We start from the raw sequence: 17048 nt of genomic DNA on the forward strand, positions 1-17048 counted from the left end.
GGTCTACATTTTGATTCATCCCAAACCATTTTTCAGTGACTTAAAAAAAAAAAAAGTCACAAGTTTAGCACTTGTATTAAGAAGGAAAATCCATTCATATAGCTTTTGTCTCCAAAATTAAGTAATACTATTTGCACTGGGTAAGAATTGCTTTTCCTAGGTCAGCAAGAACACTAACATATTAAACTACCAGGAATTTCAAAATTCTGCCAAGTTAGGCCTCAAAAGCTCACTGAGCTAAAGCAAACAGATGTTCTATTATGCAGATTGGCTACTGTAAGTATTTTTAACTTTCCTCATGGTGAAATAATTTGGCAGTTCTTGGGGTTGTCCAACTGGATGCTTTTGTCAACATTGCATTAAGAAGCAAAGCCGTGTTAATACACGAGGAAGACAAAACAAAATTCAACAAGGTAACAGATTTCACTTTAAAGTCCTCTGGAGCATACTTGAAATCAAAATAAGTAAATGATTATAAAAGACATTGTGCATGAGCTTTTGTTTCTATATGCATTATATATAAAATTTCTTAGGATAATCATTAAAAGCACTGAGTTCTTTTGCATCAGTTTTATTAAACTAATAACTATAGACAAGTCAAACTGAGATCAAAATGCTGTTGAGCATTCTCAGTTTTCAACTACCCTGTTCTATTTGCTCCCTGTGAAGCATCTGACAGGATACTGGACTGGATGGACCATTGGTCTGACCTACTATGGCCATTCTTTTGTTCTTACAGTCTAAATAGACAGACAAAACAAGTTCAGAGACCCAGACAAAAGCTCCATCTTATTAAGTGTTACTAAAATAAAAAGAGCCTTTAACTGTAATGGATCAGTGTTGTGGACCTCACAGAAGCAAATAAAGAGTAGGCAGAAAGAACAGCTGCCTTGTGCGGTGGGATTGGGAAAGAGTTACGAGTGTGGGTATGGCATCAAAGGACACATGAAAATGAGAGATAAAGAACGAGACAAAGTGAAAAGTGGGATCCCATAAATTTGCTTCTGCTTAATTTCAGTGAGTCCCTCCCTATTTCTTGTAATATTGGTGAAGGGGAACAACCCTTAAAGAAACATTATAGAGATTGTTAGATCTCAGTTAAGATCATTAGCCCAAGTCTTTCACCTGTGATCATATGTAAACATTCCCAAACTTCCTGATGCATCCAAAAGCTCCAATCTATAGGGCCCATCCTGCAAAGACTTAAACCAGGCTTACCTTTACATAGGGTCAGTAACTCGACTGAAGTCAATAAAATTACTCACGGTGCATAAAATTAAGCATGCAAACAAGTCTGTGCAGGATTGGGGTCTAAATCTAAAGCAAGAGATGGGGTTTGAGGACTGACAAACAGGAGCTCGAGTTCTAGTCTCTGCTCTCATGAAGGCTCTCTATGGTATGTCACTTCTCTTCCTCAGTGTCATCAGAGTGCTGTAGTTTGGGAATATTAGATGTTTGTAAAGCACTTTGAAAATAAAAGGCTTTATCCAGGAGTCCTTACTCAGGCAGAACTTCACTTCAAGTCACTATACATTCTGCCTAAACACTTCAAGATTTGGCCCAAAACATAATAAGTAAGCATAATTATTTAATAATCACAATACCAGTAGTTAAGGATAATTAAAAGGCTAGTTTTATCGCCTCCGAATGAGTCATGAGAAGATCACTGAAATAAAGTGGCCTTTGTTTACATACTGCCTTTAAAGTTAAAAACCATTCTCAAATGTTTTGATCAAGAGCTCTAAATCAAGCAATATTTCAGGGGTTCTCAAACTGGGGGTCGGGACCCCTCAGGGGGTTGTGAGATTATTACATGGGGGGGCATGAGCTGTGAGCCTCCACCCCAAACCCCACTTTGCCTCCAGCATTTATAATAGTGTTAAATATATTTTAAAATGTTTTTAATTTATAAGGGGGGTCACACTCAGAGGCTTGCTATGTGAAAGGGATCACCGCTAGAGAAGTTTGAGAACCACTGCAATATTTTGTTCGTGTCTCCTTCTAGTGGCAGAATATGAAATAAGTCACTCAAATGCACTTTTGTTATTTCTTAAAACCTTGCAGAATACTGCAGTTCTATTGTCACCTGTGCTGAGGGGGGGTGACTTGCTCTTATATCAAATTATTGATTCAGAGAAAAAAACCAATAACACTTGGAATTGAAGAGGCCCATGCACTCTGCTCCCCACCTACCACCCACAGAGTTAGAATTCATGTTGTTCATAATCTGCCTTCTATTCCTGGAATAAAGGCAAAAGTGCTCCAGAATCTTTTCTGCATTTGGGGCTGCTCCTCTCCATGAGTCTAACTGCTCATTCACTAGTAGCTCTGGGTAACTGCTCCATGAACTGATTGACTGATTACGGGCCATGGTTGGTAAATCTCCTGTCTCTGGCAGCCATCACCTACATTTTCAGTTCAGCCTATGAAAATGAAGCACTCTGGCTGTAAACCCCTGGTGAGCTGGGTTCCCATTTCAGCTTCTATAGCAGGGGTATGCAACCAGCACGTGTGCTGAAGGCAGCACGCAAGCTCATTTTCAGTGGCACTCACGCTGCCCGGGTCCTAGCCACTGGTCCAGGGGGCTCTGCATTTTAATTTTAAATTAAGTGTCTTAAACATTTTAAAAACCTTATTTATTTTACATACAACAATAGTTTAGTTACATATTACAGACTTATAGAAAGAGACCTTCTAAAAATGTTAAAATGTATTATTGGCACCAGGGCCGGCGCTACCCTTTAGGCGACCTAGGCAATGGCCTAGGGCACCAGAATTTTGGGGGGGGGGCGCTATTTTGCCCGGGGGGCGGCACGCAGGTCCGGTGGACCTACCGCAGTCACGCCGACGGACGGTCCGCTGCTGGAAAGGCTCCAGTGGAGCTGCCGCAGTCATTTCGGCGGACGGTGCGCTGGTCTAAAGGCTCCGGTGGACCTACTGCAGTCATGCCTGCGGCAGGTCCACCGGAGCCTTTAGACCAGCGGACCACCCGCCGGCATCACTGCGGCAGCTCCACTGGAGCCTTTCCAGCAGCGGACCGTCCACCAGCATGACTGCGGTAGGTCCACTGGAGCCTTTCCAGCAGCAGACCGTCTGCCGGCATGACAGCGGTAGGTCCACCGGACCCGCGGGGAGCGGTGAAATGGCCGTCCGCCTAGGGCGTCAGAAACCCTGGCGCCGCTCCTAACTGGCGCACACAACCTTAAATGAGAGTGAATAAATCAAGACTCAGCACAGCACTTCTGAAAGGCTGCTGACCCTTCTTCTATACTAACCCAGCTCACGTGGCCCCCAGCCAGGAGCAGAGGTAGGAGGCTACTAGGAGTTCTCAAGAGACATGGGCTGTGTGGCTGCAGGACTAGGGACACAAAGCTGGGCAGCAGTGGCTCTGCAGACATATCACGTTAAGATCACTGGGCACCAACTGTGCTGAGGTCTGGGATGGCCCCCAGGCCTCGGGGAGGCAGCTCACAGCCTAGGACCAGCCCCCCAGTAAGTCTGTGTCTCCCGCTGTCCCCCTGCTGTGGAAAGAGCCCTGGGGCCACATCGCCCTGATGCCGGCTGACTGCCCCGCCCCTCGCCTGCGCATGCCGGCTCTCCCTCCCTCCTTCCAACCACCGCTCGCCTGGCACTCAAGAACGCCCCTCTCCTGCCGGCCAGGCCCAGCCCCTCCGCCCAGAGGGCCGCCCGGGCCCGGGACTGCCAAGCGCTAACCGGGGCCAGTTCGGCCTGGTGGCAGCTAGGAGACACTTGGAGTCTCCCCGCAGGCGGCCCTGGGGCCGGATGAAACCTCCAGCAAACCGCCTCCCCGCGCCCTGCGGGCTGCAGCCCGTTCCCTGCCCTAGCAAGTGGCTGGAGCAGGACTTCGCTGCTCCGGGCCCCCCTCCCGCCGGGAAGGATCGGACCTGAGCCTGTGGAGGCGGGACCTTCCCGCATCTAAGATGGCGGCGGCAGGGTCACGTGGTACGCGCTGAGGCTCTGGCTGGCGGCCGGGTGCGGGACATGGCGGCGGTGGCGAGAGCGGAGGAGGAGGAGGTGGGTAGGAGTCCCCAACAACGGTGCAGGTATCAAGTGTCTGCGTCTGTGCTCCGGCTTCTCGCTGCTGCCCGGCCTGATGAGTGGCGGCGGCGGTGGTGTTTGGCTGCCCCTCCTGCCGGGGGCTCGCCTCGGGCAGCCTGAGGCTGCGGTCCCGGCGCTTCTTCGCCTTGCTGCACCCTGTATAGCACCAGAGCCCCGGGCGGGGCTGGCGCCGGAGGGTGTCTGGCCAGGCGGGAAGCGGCGCTGGGCACGGCGGGACAGTGAGGTGTCAATGACAGAGGGTGAGCGGGAGCCCTCACTCCTATTTTCCCGCAATATTTACACCAGATTAGGCATCAGCGCTGCCTGCGTCCCCGCGCAGCCCTGTGGCTGTGCCCCCACCCTAGGGCAAGGCGGCAGTCATGCTCCCCGCGCTTCAGTCTTTGCTTTCTCTGGGCTGGCCTGCAGAGCGTATTGGAATCGAGACTGAACGCTGCTGGGAGCAGGTGTGGTGATCGCAGACATGCTGCTGCTGTGTGAAAATGATAGCGAGACAGTACATTGCTTTGATGTCATACTGCCTGTTCCCTCTTGGGTTAGCTGGTACAAAGCTGGGCTTGGTTGAGCCTGCTTCAAACTCACTGCTACCACCTGTTACTCCTGGGGGAATTCTATGCCACTGCATGTGTACAGAATTAATTTTCCCCACAGATTTCTTTCAGAAAAGGGAAGCTACAAGAGCAGTCAGGCCACTCCCTAGTAGCACAGGGACATTGTTTCAGTCACCTGGAGTAGCTGGCAGAGAGGTAAAGCACTGCAGGGGTGGGAACACCCCAGCCAGTGGCTCTTACCCTAAGCAAGGATCACCTGCTAGTCCTGTCTGGGCTGGAGGCAGGAGAGGATGGGACTTCCTCTTCTCCTGCAAGGAGTGGCTGAGGCTGTGTCAGACCCACCCCTAGAAACCTCCCCCAGCTGTAAGAAGCTCAGCATCCTCCCCTGCTTACTGCCCCCATCACTCCTTAGCTTAGGGGGAGGGGCCACTGTATGGGGAGCTGTTTGCTCATCCACCCAACCCCTGTGCATCCAGACCTCCCATATCCAGACACATGCAGTACATCTAGAACTCCTCTAGCCCTCCATACCCAAAAACAGCCCCACTGAACCTCAGTTCCTACATCTGGAGTCCACTTGGACCCAGACCCTTTGCCTCCGGACACCTGCACCTAGACCACTGTCCACTGGGCTGCCTGCTCCCACCCCCACCCACCTGATGCCCTGCATCACCTGAACCCCCAGATTCAGACCCCCACACCACTGACCCCAACTAGCTGTACCCAGACCCCCACACCCCAGCTTCCAGATCTCTCTGCTGAGCTCCAGCCACCTTCACCTCAAAGCCCTTGTAGAGTCCTGTTGCCCCTACACCTGGAACAACCCCACTCCCAAACGAGCCTCTGTGAGCCAGATCCCCCCATACCTAGACCCCCCCACTGAGCTGCCTGCACCCAGATTGTCCCACACACAACCCTCTCACTCCACACCTGGATCCCCTCACACTGAGATCCTGTCTGCCCACAACTAGTGCACTTGGCACAAAAGAGCAGGGCCCTTGGGTGTTTCTGGGCAGACCTGGTCTTGTGCTGTGTCAGGGTCAGGTGTAGCCTCACTGCTGAGGCCATGTCTTGGGAGCGTGGGATGCTGCAGGTGGTCTCCCAGCTTCGTGCAGCCAATGGCCTGTGCTCCCTCTGCCATGCTGGAGCCTCTGCATTTATTTATTAACAAATAAAGCTTAAAGAATTTTAAAATATTACGCACATAATTTTTATTTTTTTGGCGCAGAATGCCCTCAGGAATAACCTATGGATCTGCTACCTTGTCAAGTTAGCACAGACTCATAGAAATGTTGGGCTGGAAGGGACCTCAAGAGGTCATCTAGTCCAGTGGTTGTCAACCAGGGGTTTGTGAGCCCTTTCAAGGGAGCCTTGGAGCCCTGCAGTTGAAGATCCGATCCCTGGTGCCTCACCGGTTTCCCCCACAGGGCTGAAGCTGGGAGGCATGGGGCTGAATCCTGGAGCCCTGGTACTCCCGGTGCGGCAGAAGCCCTGAGCCCATGGGCGGAGTTGGGGACATGGAGAGCATTGTTCCCCTCCTGCCAAAAAAAACCTGCAGCACAAGAGCACAGCAGCCCTGGGGCAGCCCCCCGCCCATCTCCTCTCCCTGGCCAGGTCGGAGGTGGGAAGCTGGAGCCAGGCAGTGTGAGGCAGCTGCTGCTGCTCTCGCTGGTGCCATGGAGCAGGCAGGGGCAGCGTTCCCTCCGCTCCTTCTGGTTCCCCAGGTTGAAGCTGCTCCTCAGCTCTCAGCCCCTTTTGCTCCTGCAGAGGCAGCTGGTAAGAGCCCACCCAGGTGGGGAGACCTGGCTCTATGGCTGGCAGACCTCTCCGGGAACAAGGATCATAGGGGAGTCCTCACAGCAAACAGCCCTTAATACCCCTCTCACTACACCCTGAGCTACCCCCTGCCTGCACACCACCCCTAGCACCCCTCTCCCTGCACTGAGCTTATTCCTCTGCTTACACACACAGTTCCAACTACCCCTCTCCCTGTACCCTAAGCTATCCCCTCCCTGCACCTAGCCACCCCATGTGTGCATAGGCATTGACTTCCCCTCTTCCCGGTGGGTGCTCAACCCCGTCCCTGCACTGCCCTCACCCTGCCCCCATTTCACCCTCTTCCCCCAAGTCCCTGCCCCTGCGCTGCCTCTTCTCCTCCTCCAGCACACTGTGTCCCTGTCAAACCTTAGTCCCAGATTTGGACCTTAGCGTCCAAAATATGGGGGTTAGCATGAAAACCTCCAAGCTTAGTTACCAGCTTGGACCTGGTACTTGCTGCCACCACCCAAAAAATTAGAGTGTTTTGGGGCACTCTGGTCCCCCTGAAAAACCTTCCCTGGGGACCCCAAGACCCAAATCCCTTGAGTCTCACAACAAAGGGAAATAATCCTTTTTCCCTTCCCCCCTCCAGGTGCTCCTGGAGAGATACACAGACACAAGCTCTGTGAATCCAAAGAGAGTGACCCCCCCTCTCCGTTCCCAGTCCTGGAAATAAAAGCACTTTCCTCTTCACCCAGAGTTGAAAAAATCCGGTTTCCTGATTGGTCCTCTGGTCAGGTGCTTCAGGTGAAAGAGACATTAACCCTTAGCTATCTGTTTATGACAGTCCCCACTCCTCCCCCTCCCTCCTGGAAAGTCCTAAACACCATTAAGCAGCTGTTAGGCGGCAGGGTGATGGGAAGCACTGGCGTTGCATGTGGGGGGTGGAGAAGGGGGCTTGGAGGGGGGAGCTTGGCTGCCGGTGGGTGCAGAGCACCCAGTAGTTTTTCCCTGTGGGTGCTCCAGCCCCAGAGCACCCACAGAGTCAGCGCCTATGCCTATGTGCATACAGCACCAGCTACACCCTCCCTGCATCTTGAGCTACACTGTCTGCACGCAGCCCCTAGCCACTCCCTCCCTGCACCCTAAGCTGTTTTCAAACTTTTTGAGCTAAGCCCTCCGCCTTTGAATTATAGTTTTTGGTTGTCTGTTCCCCTCCCCTCCAACCCGGACAGGCTGGGTGGCCTGCTGAGATGAGTCAAGGGGTGGAGAGAGGTGGCACTCCCTCCCTGTTCCCCAATAGAAGTCAAACTACACGTATGCCTAAGGCCCCTGCCCTGAGACCTCCCCTGCCACTGCTGGGCCCTGAAGTTCTATAGCAGTAAAGGGGGGCCTCAGAAAGAAAAATGTTGAGAATCCCTGACCTAGTCCCGCCCCCAGGGCTAAGATAGGATCAAGTAAACCTAGACCTTCCCTCACAGATGTTTGTCTAACTTTTTCTTAAAAGCCTCTGCTGATGGGGATTTCACAGCCTCCTCTGGAAGCCTATTCTAGAAGTTAACTAGTCTTGTCATTAGAAAGTTTTTCCTATTAGCTAACCTACATCTCGTTTGCTGTTAATTAAGCCCATTATTTCTTACCTTACCTTAAGTGGACATGGAGAACAATCCATCACTGTCCTCTTGTAACCGCCCTTTGCATATTAGAAACTGTTATCAGGATTCCCCACCCTACTTTTTTCTAGAGTAAACATGCTCAGGTTTTTTTAACCTTTCCTCATAGGTCAAGTTTTCTAAACCTTTTAGATTGTTGTTGCTTTCACCTTGACTCTCTCCAGTTTATCCACATCTTTGTTGAAGTGCGGTGCCCAGAACTGGATACAATACTCCAGCTGAGGCCAGGTCACTAGTGCCAAGTAGAAAGAGACAGTTATCTCCTGTCCCTCTCATGTGAAACTCCTGTTAATACACCTCAGAATATTAGCCTTTTTTGCAACTGCAACACGTAGTTGGCTCTCATTCAGTTTGTGATCCATTGTAACCCCGAAACCATTTTCAGCAGAACTACTACTATTTCCCATTTTGTAGTTATGCATTTGATTTTTCCTTCCTAAGTGCAATATTTTTCACTTGTCTTTATTTAATTTCATCTTACTGATTTCAGACTAATTCTGCAATTTGTCAAGGTAATTTTGAATTCTCATCCTTGTCATAAACAGATAGCTAAGGGTTAATGTCTCTTTCACCTATAAAAGGGTTAACAAACAATAACCTGAAACACCTGACCAGAGGACCAATCAGGAAACAAGACTTTTTCAAATCTAGGTGGAGGGAAGTTTTGGGTGTGAGTTCTTTGTCTTGTGTCTGTCCCCTCTCGGCTCTGAGAGTGATTTTTCTATCTCCAGGCTTTCTAATATTCTGTTTCCAAGTTGTAAGTACAAGGATAGTAAGACAATAGGTTTATATTGTTTTTTTGTATTTACATGTGTGTAGTTGCTGGAATGTTTTAAATTGTATTCTTTTGGAATAAGGCTGTTTATTCTCTTTTTTTCTTAAGCAATTGACCCTGTATATTGTCATCTTATACAGAGACTATATTTTATGTCCTTTTTCATTCTTTTTATATAAAGCTTTCTTTTTAAGACCTGTTGGAGTTTTTCTTTAGTGGGGACTCCAGGGAATTGGTGGGAGGAAGAAGTCAGGGGGAAAATCTCTTTGTGTTAGATTTACTAAGCCTGACTTTGCATACCCTCTGGGTGAGGGGGAAGAGAGATTAGCTCTCTCTCGGTACTGGTTTTTCCAGGACTTGAAACAGGGAGGGTAAAATCCCTTTGTTTAGATTCACAGAGCTTGCTTCTGTATATCTCTCCAGGAACCCAGGGAGGGAACACTTGGAGGGGAGGAGGGGGAAGGGAAATGGTTTATTCCCCTTTGTTGTGAGACTCAAAGAATCTGAGTCTTGGGGTCCCCCAGGGAAGGTTTTGGGGAGACCATAGTGAGCTAGGCACTGTATAATTCCTGGCTGGTGGCAGCAATTACCAGGTCCAAGCTGGTAACTAAGCTTGGAGGTTTTCATGCTAACACCCATATTTTGGACGCTAAGGTCTAGCCTAGCCTATTCTCCAAAGTAATTGCAAGCCCTCCCAGCTTGGTGTCATCTGCAAATTTTATAAGCATACTTTTGATGGTTTACAAATGGTAACATTTTATAGTGTAGAGCAGCAAGCCTTTGAGGCCCTAGAAGAATGCAGGTTATGATAGTGGCTTTTATAATGTGGACACCAGTCAGCTAGGAAATGGACTGACACCAGTTCATTTCACACAGGATACTGGAACTAGTGTTATTTGTATTACGATAATACCTAGAGTGCACAACTGAGATCAGGTCCCAGTTGTGGTAGGCACTGTACAAATGTACGAGATGGTCTCTCCCCCGAAAAGCTTACACAAGATACTCCAAGAGTGGAATGGGGAAACCGAGGTACAGGGAGGCGAAATGACTGCCCAAGGTCACAGAAAGTTAGTGGTAGAGAGCGAAGTAGAACTCAAGTCTCCCAAGTCTATTTGGTACTTTATCCATTGCACTGCATTGCCTCTCCAATGGAGTCATGTTTTAAAAATTTTCCAGTTATAACAAAGTTGATTTTTATTTGAGATGTTTATTTTTGTGATAGTAGAGAACTGTGATGGCAAAGCCAGATTGTTACATGTAGACAACTGAAACTGGAAAAAATACTTTGTTATATAGGAGGAAGAACTTTGAAAATAATACTGATACTGTCACATTATTTTACCATAACCTTTTAAAAAAGTGTCATAGCTACTCATAAGCTGTAAAATCAAACTTGCAATATTTCCTTTGCCGCACTTTTAAATTAAATTGTGTGTTCATTGATCATTATTGTAAAATTTGTCATGAAAATTGGTCATCTATCTTTTATCTTCAGAAAAAGACCCGCAAGGATCAGTCAACACCATTTTCTCCTCCTATACTGCCTGTCCCCTCAAAGTAGGGAATTACAAGAACAAATTAAATGGAGAGGCAACACACTGTAAACAGATAGAAGGGAAACAAATTAAACTTTATAATTAACCTATAAAATTCACTGCTACAGTATATAATGTTGAAGCAGTGTAAGATTTAATTAAAAATATGAATAAGTATAAAATGTGCTGTTACACTAGCTAGCATAAAATTATAAGGGCTGTCAGTCTTTATTCTTCCAGGTACAAACTGAACACTATCTGAGGTCGAATACAAACAACCTTCAAATTCAGTTGCAGTTTTGGTGACATGGACAGAATGTATACTAGTTGGATATTATTTTGCTCTAGTATAGCAATGTCTTTGTGGTGTTTTGCAAACAAAAATGTAGGTCAAATTTTGGTTCTACAGTTCTAGTTTTGAGGGTGATCTGTTTTAATAGCAAAGTAATAGACACATTTGTGTTCATGTTAGAGTTCGTTTATTTAGTGTTCTAAATATACGATGCGTGAGCTTTATACGTTTATTTTGCAGGAGCAGCTGGTCATGGTGGAATTATCTGGAATTATTGATTCAGACTTCCTAGAAAAATGTGAAAACAAATGCAAGATTTTGGTGAGTTTGACTACAACATATTAGCAAAGAGGCAAGTTTTATTTTCGTGAACTAGAAGAAATTTTAGGGCCTCATTGAACTCAGTGGGCTTTGGATCAAATCCTTAGTGCAGAAATATGCAGACTATATGGGCGATAAGCTGCCCGTGGTCTGTGCACAGATCAATTAACATTAGTGGACAATGTGAATGCATATCAAAAGTTCCCTTTGGCCTGTGAATATCCCCTTAGGCAAAATTTAGGGTAAAATTTCCAAAAACACCCAAGTGACTTAAGGGCCTAAATCAGAGGTGGCTAAGGCTTGTGAGTCACTTATGCCCAGACCCATAAAGGGATTTAGAGGTTGAACTCCTAACCTTTGCATGTGTAGCCACGCAGTGGAATCCACAAAGTACAGGTTAGGTACGTAGGTTCCCTATAAAATTCATTAAGGGAGAGATGCCTAAGAATGGGATCCACACAAACCAGCACACTTAGTGGGAACTTGCCTAAACTAGCTAGTGTGAGATGCTCAGGGAAGGGGTGTTTCCTACAAACTGAGGATTGTGATTCTGTATGAAGAATAAGCAGGAAGAGCCAATAACCTGTTAGATTATAAATCTTGTCCCTATGCCCTGTATAGTTGGAAGTGCTCAGAGCCAGCACAACTTATGAGGTTCTGTTGCAGAAAGGAGGGCAGGGTTTTGGAACCTCATGCAAGGGTCCCAACCTCTGTGCTGCAAGGCTATGTTCAGTGGGGACTTCCAGCATCCCTGCATGCAACTGGGCTTTGGGAAGGCATATACTCAGTAGATCCTCTGGCTGTCTCTGCCCTCCCCCTTCAAACCATGCCTCCCCAGGCCCCAACCCAAAGAAAACACACTCCCAAAATGAATGCACAGGAGCCACAGAAGCTATTGTAAACCTGAAGTTGCATTAATGGCAATGAAATAGATTTTGTACTGAACTGCAGCCAGAATAAGGATTTGTTCCACCCTCTTGTCCACACACAAATCCCCCAGCATGCAGCCCGGAAACTAGATAAAGGTTTTGTCCCTTAGAGATTAATTTATTTTCCATGCAAGTAAACTTAGTAATATAAAACTCTGAGTTAAAATACTGTTTCCCTGAGGCAATTACATACAGTACTTTTTAAAAGCTGTTAATAAATGGGAGATTGAATACAGGTTAGTTTATGCTCCTTTGGACTTCTGGCAACTGCCTCTTGCCTCTACATGCTATAGCCTTTTTCAGGTCAAAGACTTTTTAAAAGGATTCAGTCAGTGGGACACCATTAACTGAAAAATAGTGTTTGCTTTACAATCATGTACCGAGTATAATTAATATAACATCTAAAGTTACTATGATTGAAAGAAGTTGTCACCCCAAAATATTCATTTGTTTACTTCGTTTCACAGCATTTTGTGTTTAGTCCGGTTCACTATTTTGTTTGTATAGTCACTTCCCTGTTGATTGTGAGACACTCTCACAGAAATGAGAGGAGAAAAACACTTTAAAAATAGGGGAAAGTGATTGTAAAACCACAAAAACTTGTAGAAGGAAACAGAAGCAGGACTAGTGCTGGAAACCACTTTTAACTCACTTTTAGAAATTTACTTGATGTTAAGTTGACAGTGTCCCTTTATTTTCAGAGATCTGCTGGTTGCATATAAATAATAGCTTCCTATCACTGCTATTGGACTGGTAATGTGTCTGCGTGCTGTTTAGGTGTTGGTGTACTGTGCAACCTTTTTTCTCCTGCACACCTTTCTCATTTGCTTACCTAATTGTCTGAGATATACTGTATATCTGTTTCATCTAAATCTCAGAGTTTAGGAAGATTTGAGTCTATAAACTGAAAATAAAGTTTGCTTTGCATATGAGATTAGTATAGTGAGAAAAATAAACAGTGTGATAGAATAGACTTGATTTACTATTGCTAGTTTGCATTCCATGTTCCTTTTTTGTCTTGTACTGCATATACCATTTCAGGGAATCTGTATATAATGTTGGCTTTACTGTACTTGTCATACCAATTTACCAATTGTTTTCTCTAGTCTTGGTGCCTTGCCTTGTCTAGCTGAAGCATGACTTCAATGTAATTTCTGTCTATCCTTGTTCATAGGGAATAGACACAGAGAGGCCCATTTTGCAAGTGGACAGATATGTCTTTGCTGGGGAGTATGAAGGTAGGATAAGATTATATGGATGAAACCTCTCATTTTCAGTGTGACATGCAGGACCCAATCATGAGAGATACTGATCCAGCACTCAGCTTTTTGAAGTACTGGGCCCTTGGCAAATAACCTCTGTTATTTCTCAGCTAAATATCCTTTGTTCTCCATAGATACCCTTGGAACCTGCGTGGTGTTTGAAGAAAATGCAGAGCATGGTAAGTGATATATCTTATATGTTCTGGCTTGTAACTGAGCTGAAGCTGTAAGGTTCAGATAATTTTCATGTTTCAGATGATGTGGATGTTCACTAAAATGAATCAATTAATTTATTTATAGTGGACGCAGAAGGAAACCAAAAACTACAGCTGAAATACAAGTGCCACACGGTGAAGAAGCTGAATATGACACGGACGCTTCTGACTGAAAAGAAGGAAGGAGAAGAGAGCGTAGGTTAGTGCACCTGGTCTTATACGTGGGAAGATGTGAGATCATACTGGGACTAAACCTTATCTTTGATACCAAGCTGGAGACAGAAATTAGTTTGACCATTTAGTGCCAGTAAGCATCCAGGGCATTAAAGGATACAAGCTTTCCATTCTTAAACAACAGATGATATATAAACAAATTAACTGAACTAAGAATTAATTTTAGCTCTTTGTAAAGCTTCCTGTGATTTTGGCCAAACTACTTTCCATTTTGATATGCCATCTGTAGGCAAATGAAGTTCTGGTGCACTTGCTTCAATGGTGTCGTACCATTTCACAATAAGATTAAATTTTGCCTTTTATCTCTAGGCCGGAAGTCAATGCTGTTTCTGTATTTAGATATTTACAGCAATACTGCTCCTAGCAATGTCTTATTCTGCTCATACACAGGGTTAAGAATAAAGAGCCATTTTATGCTAAATTTATACATATTCAACTGGAAGATTACATTTTATGGTATTAAAACGTCATCTTGTGAGCGATCTAGATGTGAAGATCTGATCACAGATGGGGGATGACTTTTACCCATAAGATGTAACATTTCCTCTCCCTACCTAATACTACCTATTGATTTATTAAGAAATCATTCATTTTAAAAGTTAGTGTAATATAGTTGCTTAATTAAAACAAAGCCACTGTAGGAAATGTTCTAATTGAATTCTCAAGCTTCCTCACAAGCAATTCAATGCTTGCACATGACAAACACTTAGTACTCATGCATTCGCCACTTGACACATTTTGATTACTGTATTGAGAATGTGTGACTTCTGAAGAGCATACGTACATGAGGGAAGAAATACGAGTCCCATTAGTAACCTGTGTTTGCAGTACTTGTTTTTAATAAACTGGTCTACAGACCTGCTGTACCACTTTTCATTAGTAGTCATTCTTAGACATTCTCAGATGCCATGTTCCATCAAAAGTTATTTGATATTCTAAACTTAAATTAACAAATCTTCATTCTGCATCAGTAAAATATATTCTCAGCATCTTGAATCATATGGAAACAGTTTTGGAACTTGCATAGGTGCTGTGTGGCACCTAGATACAACAGTGTTGGCACAGTACAAAATAATACCAAAGAATGGTAAACTATGTCTGTGTGATCCACTATTTTGCTGGTATTATAAATAATTGGAAAACCAACCTTTGAATTAAAAGGATTTCCCCCTCCTGGTATTTATAATGCAAGTGGGATTTTCTGTCATCATAAATGCACTAATTCTAAGATAAATAGGAACTGGAAAAGGATTATCCTGCTAAATAATAGTTTTTAGTTATCCCAGACATACTTAGACATAGTTAACCAAGACACAGCCCTAACTTTCAGGGAACCTTCAACAACCACAAAAACTAGTGGCCTCAACTCCTGAATGTATGGTGAGACTCAGCTCAAAGATAAAGATCTATATTCTTGAAAAATGTTATTCCTATCCCAGTCATTCTTTTGGATTAGGCAAGGAAATGTTGACCTTTACAACTTTGTACCATTTATTTTTATGTATCACTGCTGTGGAAGAATGGAAAGCTGTTAGATAAACAAACAGAACCAGCATGAGAGAGACACACACAACTCAAATGCCAGTAAATCAACAGAAGGCATCCCCATTAAGGGGGAAATACCATCCCCATTAAGCAGGCCTCATTGCTTTGATGTACTATTGGTTTTAATCTCTTGGAGTGTACTGTAATTGAGTGGCCCCATTTGTGATAGCAATAGGTACCATAAAAATTGATATATTACCAAATTTTAAAAATGTAATGGGCTTAGCTGGTGGTTTTACACAGCACATGGGAGACCATATTTCGATTCTTGGTATCTGTGTAAGTCGAAAATACTCAGGAGTCAGCAGTAGTAGGTGGTGTGTTGGAGGTGGACAGGTGTTGGGTCATCTAATAGGAAACACTGGCTGATGTGAAGAAGCAGTGGAGCCAAGGGCTTATTGGGGGCCCTGCTCAGCTAGGAGAACAATAGTTCTGATATGTAGCTCTCAAATGCAAAACAAATGAAAATGGCTGATTAGAATCATCTGTATGGTGGGGATTCTGAAGACCCTCCCTCAGTTCTTAGAAAAAATTGTTATACTGGAGACAAAAACCAGTATAAGCAAGCAAACAAACCTTCTGCCCCTCAGAGTTTTATGCTGTATTGCTTCAGGACAGTGAAAATTAAGCTGCTATTTGTCTTAACTACGAATTTTTCTCCTCACTTCAGCATATGAGGATCATAGTGAAAACAGCAGTAGGAAGTAAGGACATTTGGGAGAGATTTTGCTGTCTCCAGTTTGGAAAACGGGTCACAGAAGTTTCCTTTCCTTCTCTCAAGTCTTTTTGTAGCAGAAGCTTACGACACACACCACCTCATATGTAATGATGGCTTTCCTCAAACATAACATTACCTTTGTTGCATATTTCTAGTTATTTTTTGAGGCTAAAACAATAAACTCGTGAAACTAAGAAAATATATTGTCTTGCTGTTAAAGTCTCTCCTCTCTTTTTTTTTTTTTTTCTGAGCAGGTGGTGTGGAGTGGTTACAGATTAAAGACAAAGATTTCTCATACAGCAGACCTAATATGATTTGTAGTTTTCTGCACCAAAATGAAGATTCTGAGGAGTCAGCTCAGGCCCAGGACAAATTGGCAGACAAATTGGAGGGAGAGGTCAATGACAAAGGGAACTCTGACCTAAATAACGAACTGGAGAAGCAGAATAGCATGGAAATGGATGACTCTACTCCTCTCATTGATAGCCCTGCCTCTGAAGCAGAGAACTCTTCTTCAGGAAGTGCCCAGGACATTACCGTAGATGATGCTCCTAGGTGATGTCAAGTCTGCAGCGTCCAGAAGTGAGGACTAATGGAGTTAGTTAATATTATGAACCAATTTTTAAAGTCACCTCAACTTGACCTCCACTTTATGTGAGTAATTAACAGTGAGTGCAAAACATGCATTTCAAGCTAGGGTCTTTATTTACCTCTGAGCTGAAGACCAGGAACAAATGACTAAATGAGGAGACACCATTAAAAAACTCTGATGCATTGCACATCCATGAATATCAGTAAAAGTAAATATTTTCTTTGTAAGATATCCGTTGCAAATAAAGCCTTGATATTTTCAGTTATAATTTCAGCTTGGGGTTTCATGTCGTTACGAGGGTGACCAGATGTCCTGATATTTGGGGCTTTTTCTTATATAGGCTCCTATTACCCCCACCCTCTGTCCTGATTTTCACACTTGCTATCTGGTCACCCTAGTCTTTACCCATGTGGACATTCCTTTCAGGAAATGCTATACAAGTGACCGATTTGATAAGATTGGTAGGCACCATATGAAACACATCTGAGTTGTTTTTGATAGCCTATTTTTTTTTCCTCCCTCCACTCCATATGGTCCCCAATAGGAGACCACTTCTGGTCAGGATGTT

The 17048-nt window shown here is 44.9% G+C and overlaps 1 protein-coding gene across 3 annotated transcripts; it reads left to right on the forward strand.

The window, feature by feature from the left end:
* The first annotated feature begins 3663 nt into the window (after positions 1 to 3663).
* Positions 3664 to 16753, forward strand: GTF3C6 (general transcription factor IIIC subunit 6). 3 transcript variants are annotated; one of them, XM_030556126.1, is made up of 6 exons: positions 3664 to 4035; positions 10905 to 10985; positions 13089 to 13152; positions 13311 to 13355; positions 13477 to 13590; positions 16143 to 16753. In XM_030556126.1, exons 1-6 carry the CDS (start codon positions 4003 to 4005, stop codon positions 16445 to 16447), a joined length of 642 nt encoding a protein of 213 aa, XP_030411986.1. In that variant the 5' UTR covers positions 3664 to 4002; the 3' UTR covers positions 16448 to 16753. The 3 variants fall into 3 exon arrangements, with proteins under 3 accessions (XP_030411986.1, XP_030411987.1, XP_030411988.1); XM_030556127.1 differs by having other exon boundaries at positions 3665 to 4064; XM_030556128.1 differs by having other exon boundaries at positions 3665 to 3963.
* The last annotated feature ends 295 nt before the right edge of the window (positions 16754 to 17048 follow it).

This window comes from Gopherus evgoodei, chromosome 3, assembly GCF_007399415.2.
Source record: "Gopherus evgoodei ecotype Sinaloan lineage chromosome 3, rGopEvg1_v1.p, whole genome shotgun sequence".
Lineage (NCBI taxonomy): Eukaryota > Metazoa > Chordata > Testudines > Testudinidae > Gopherus > Gopherus evgoodei.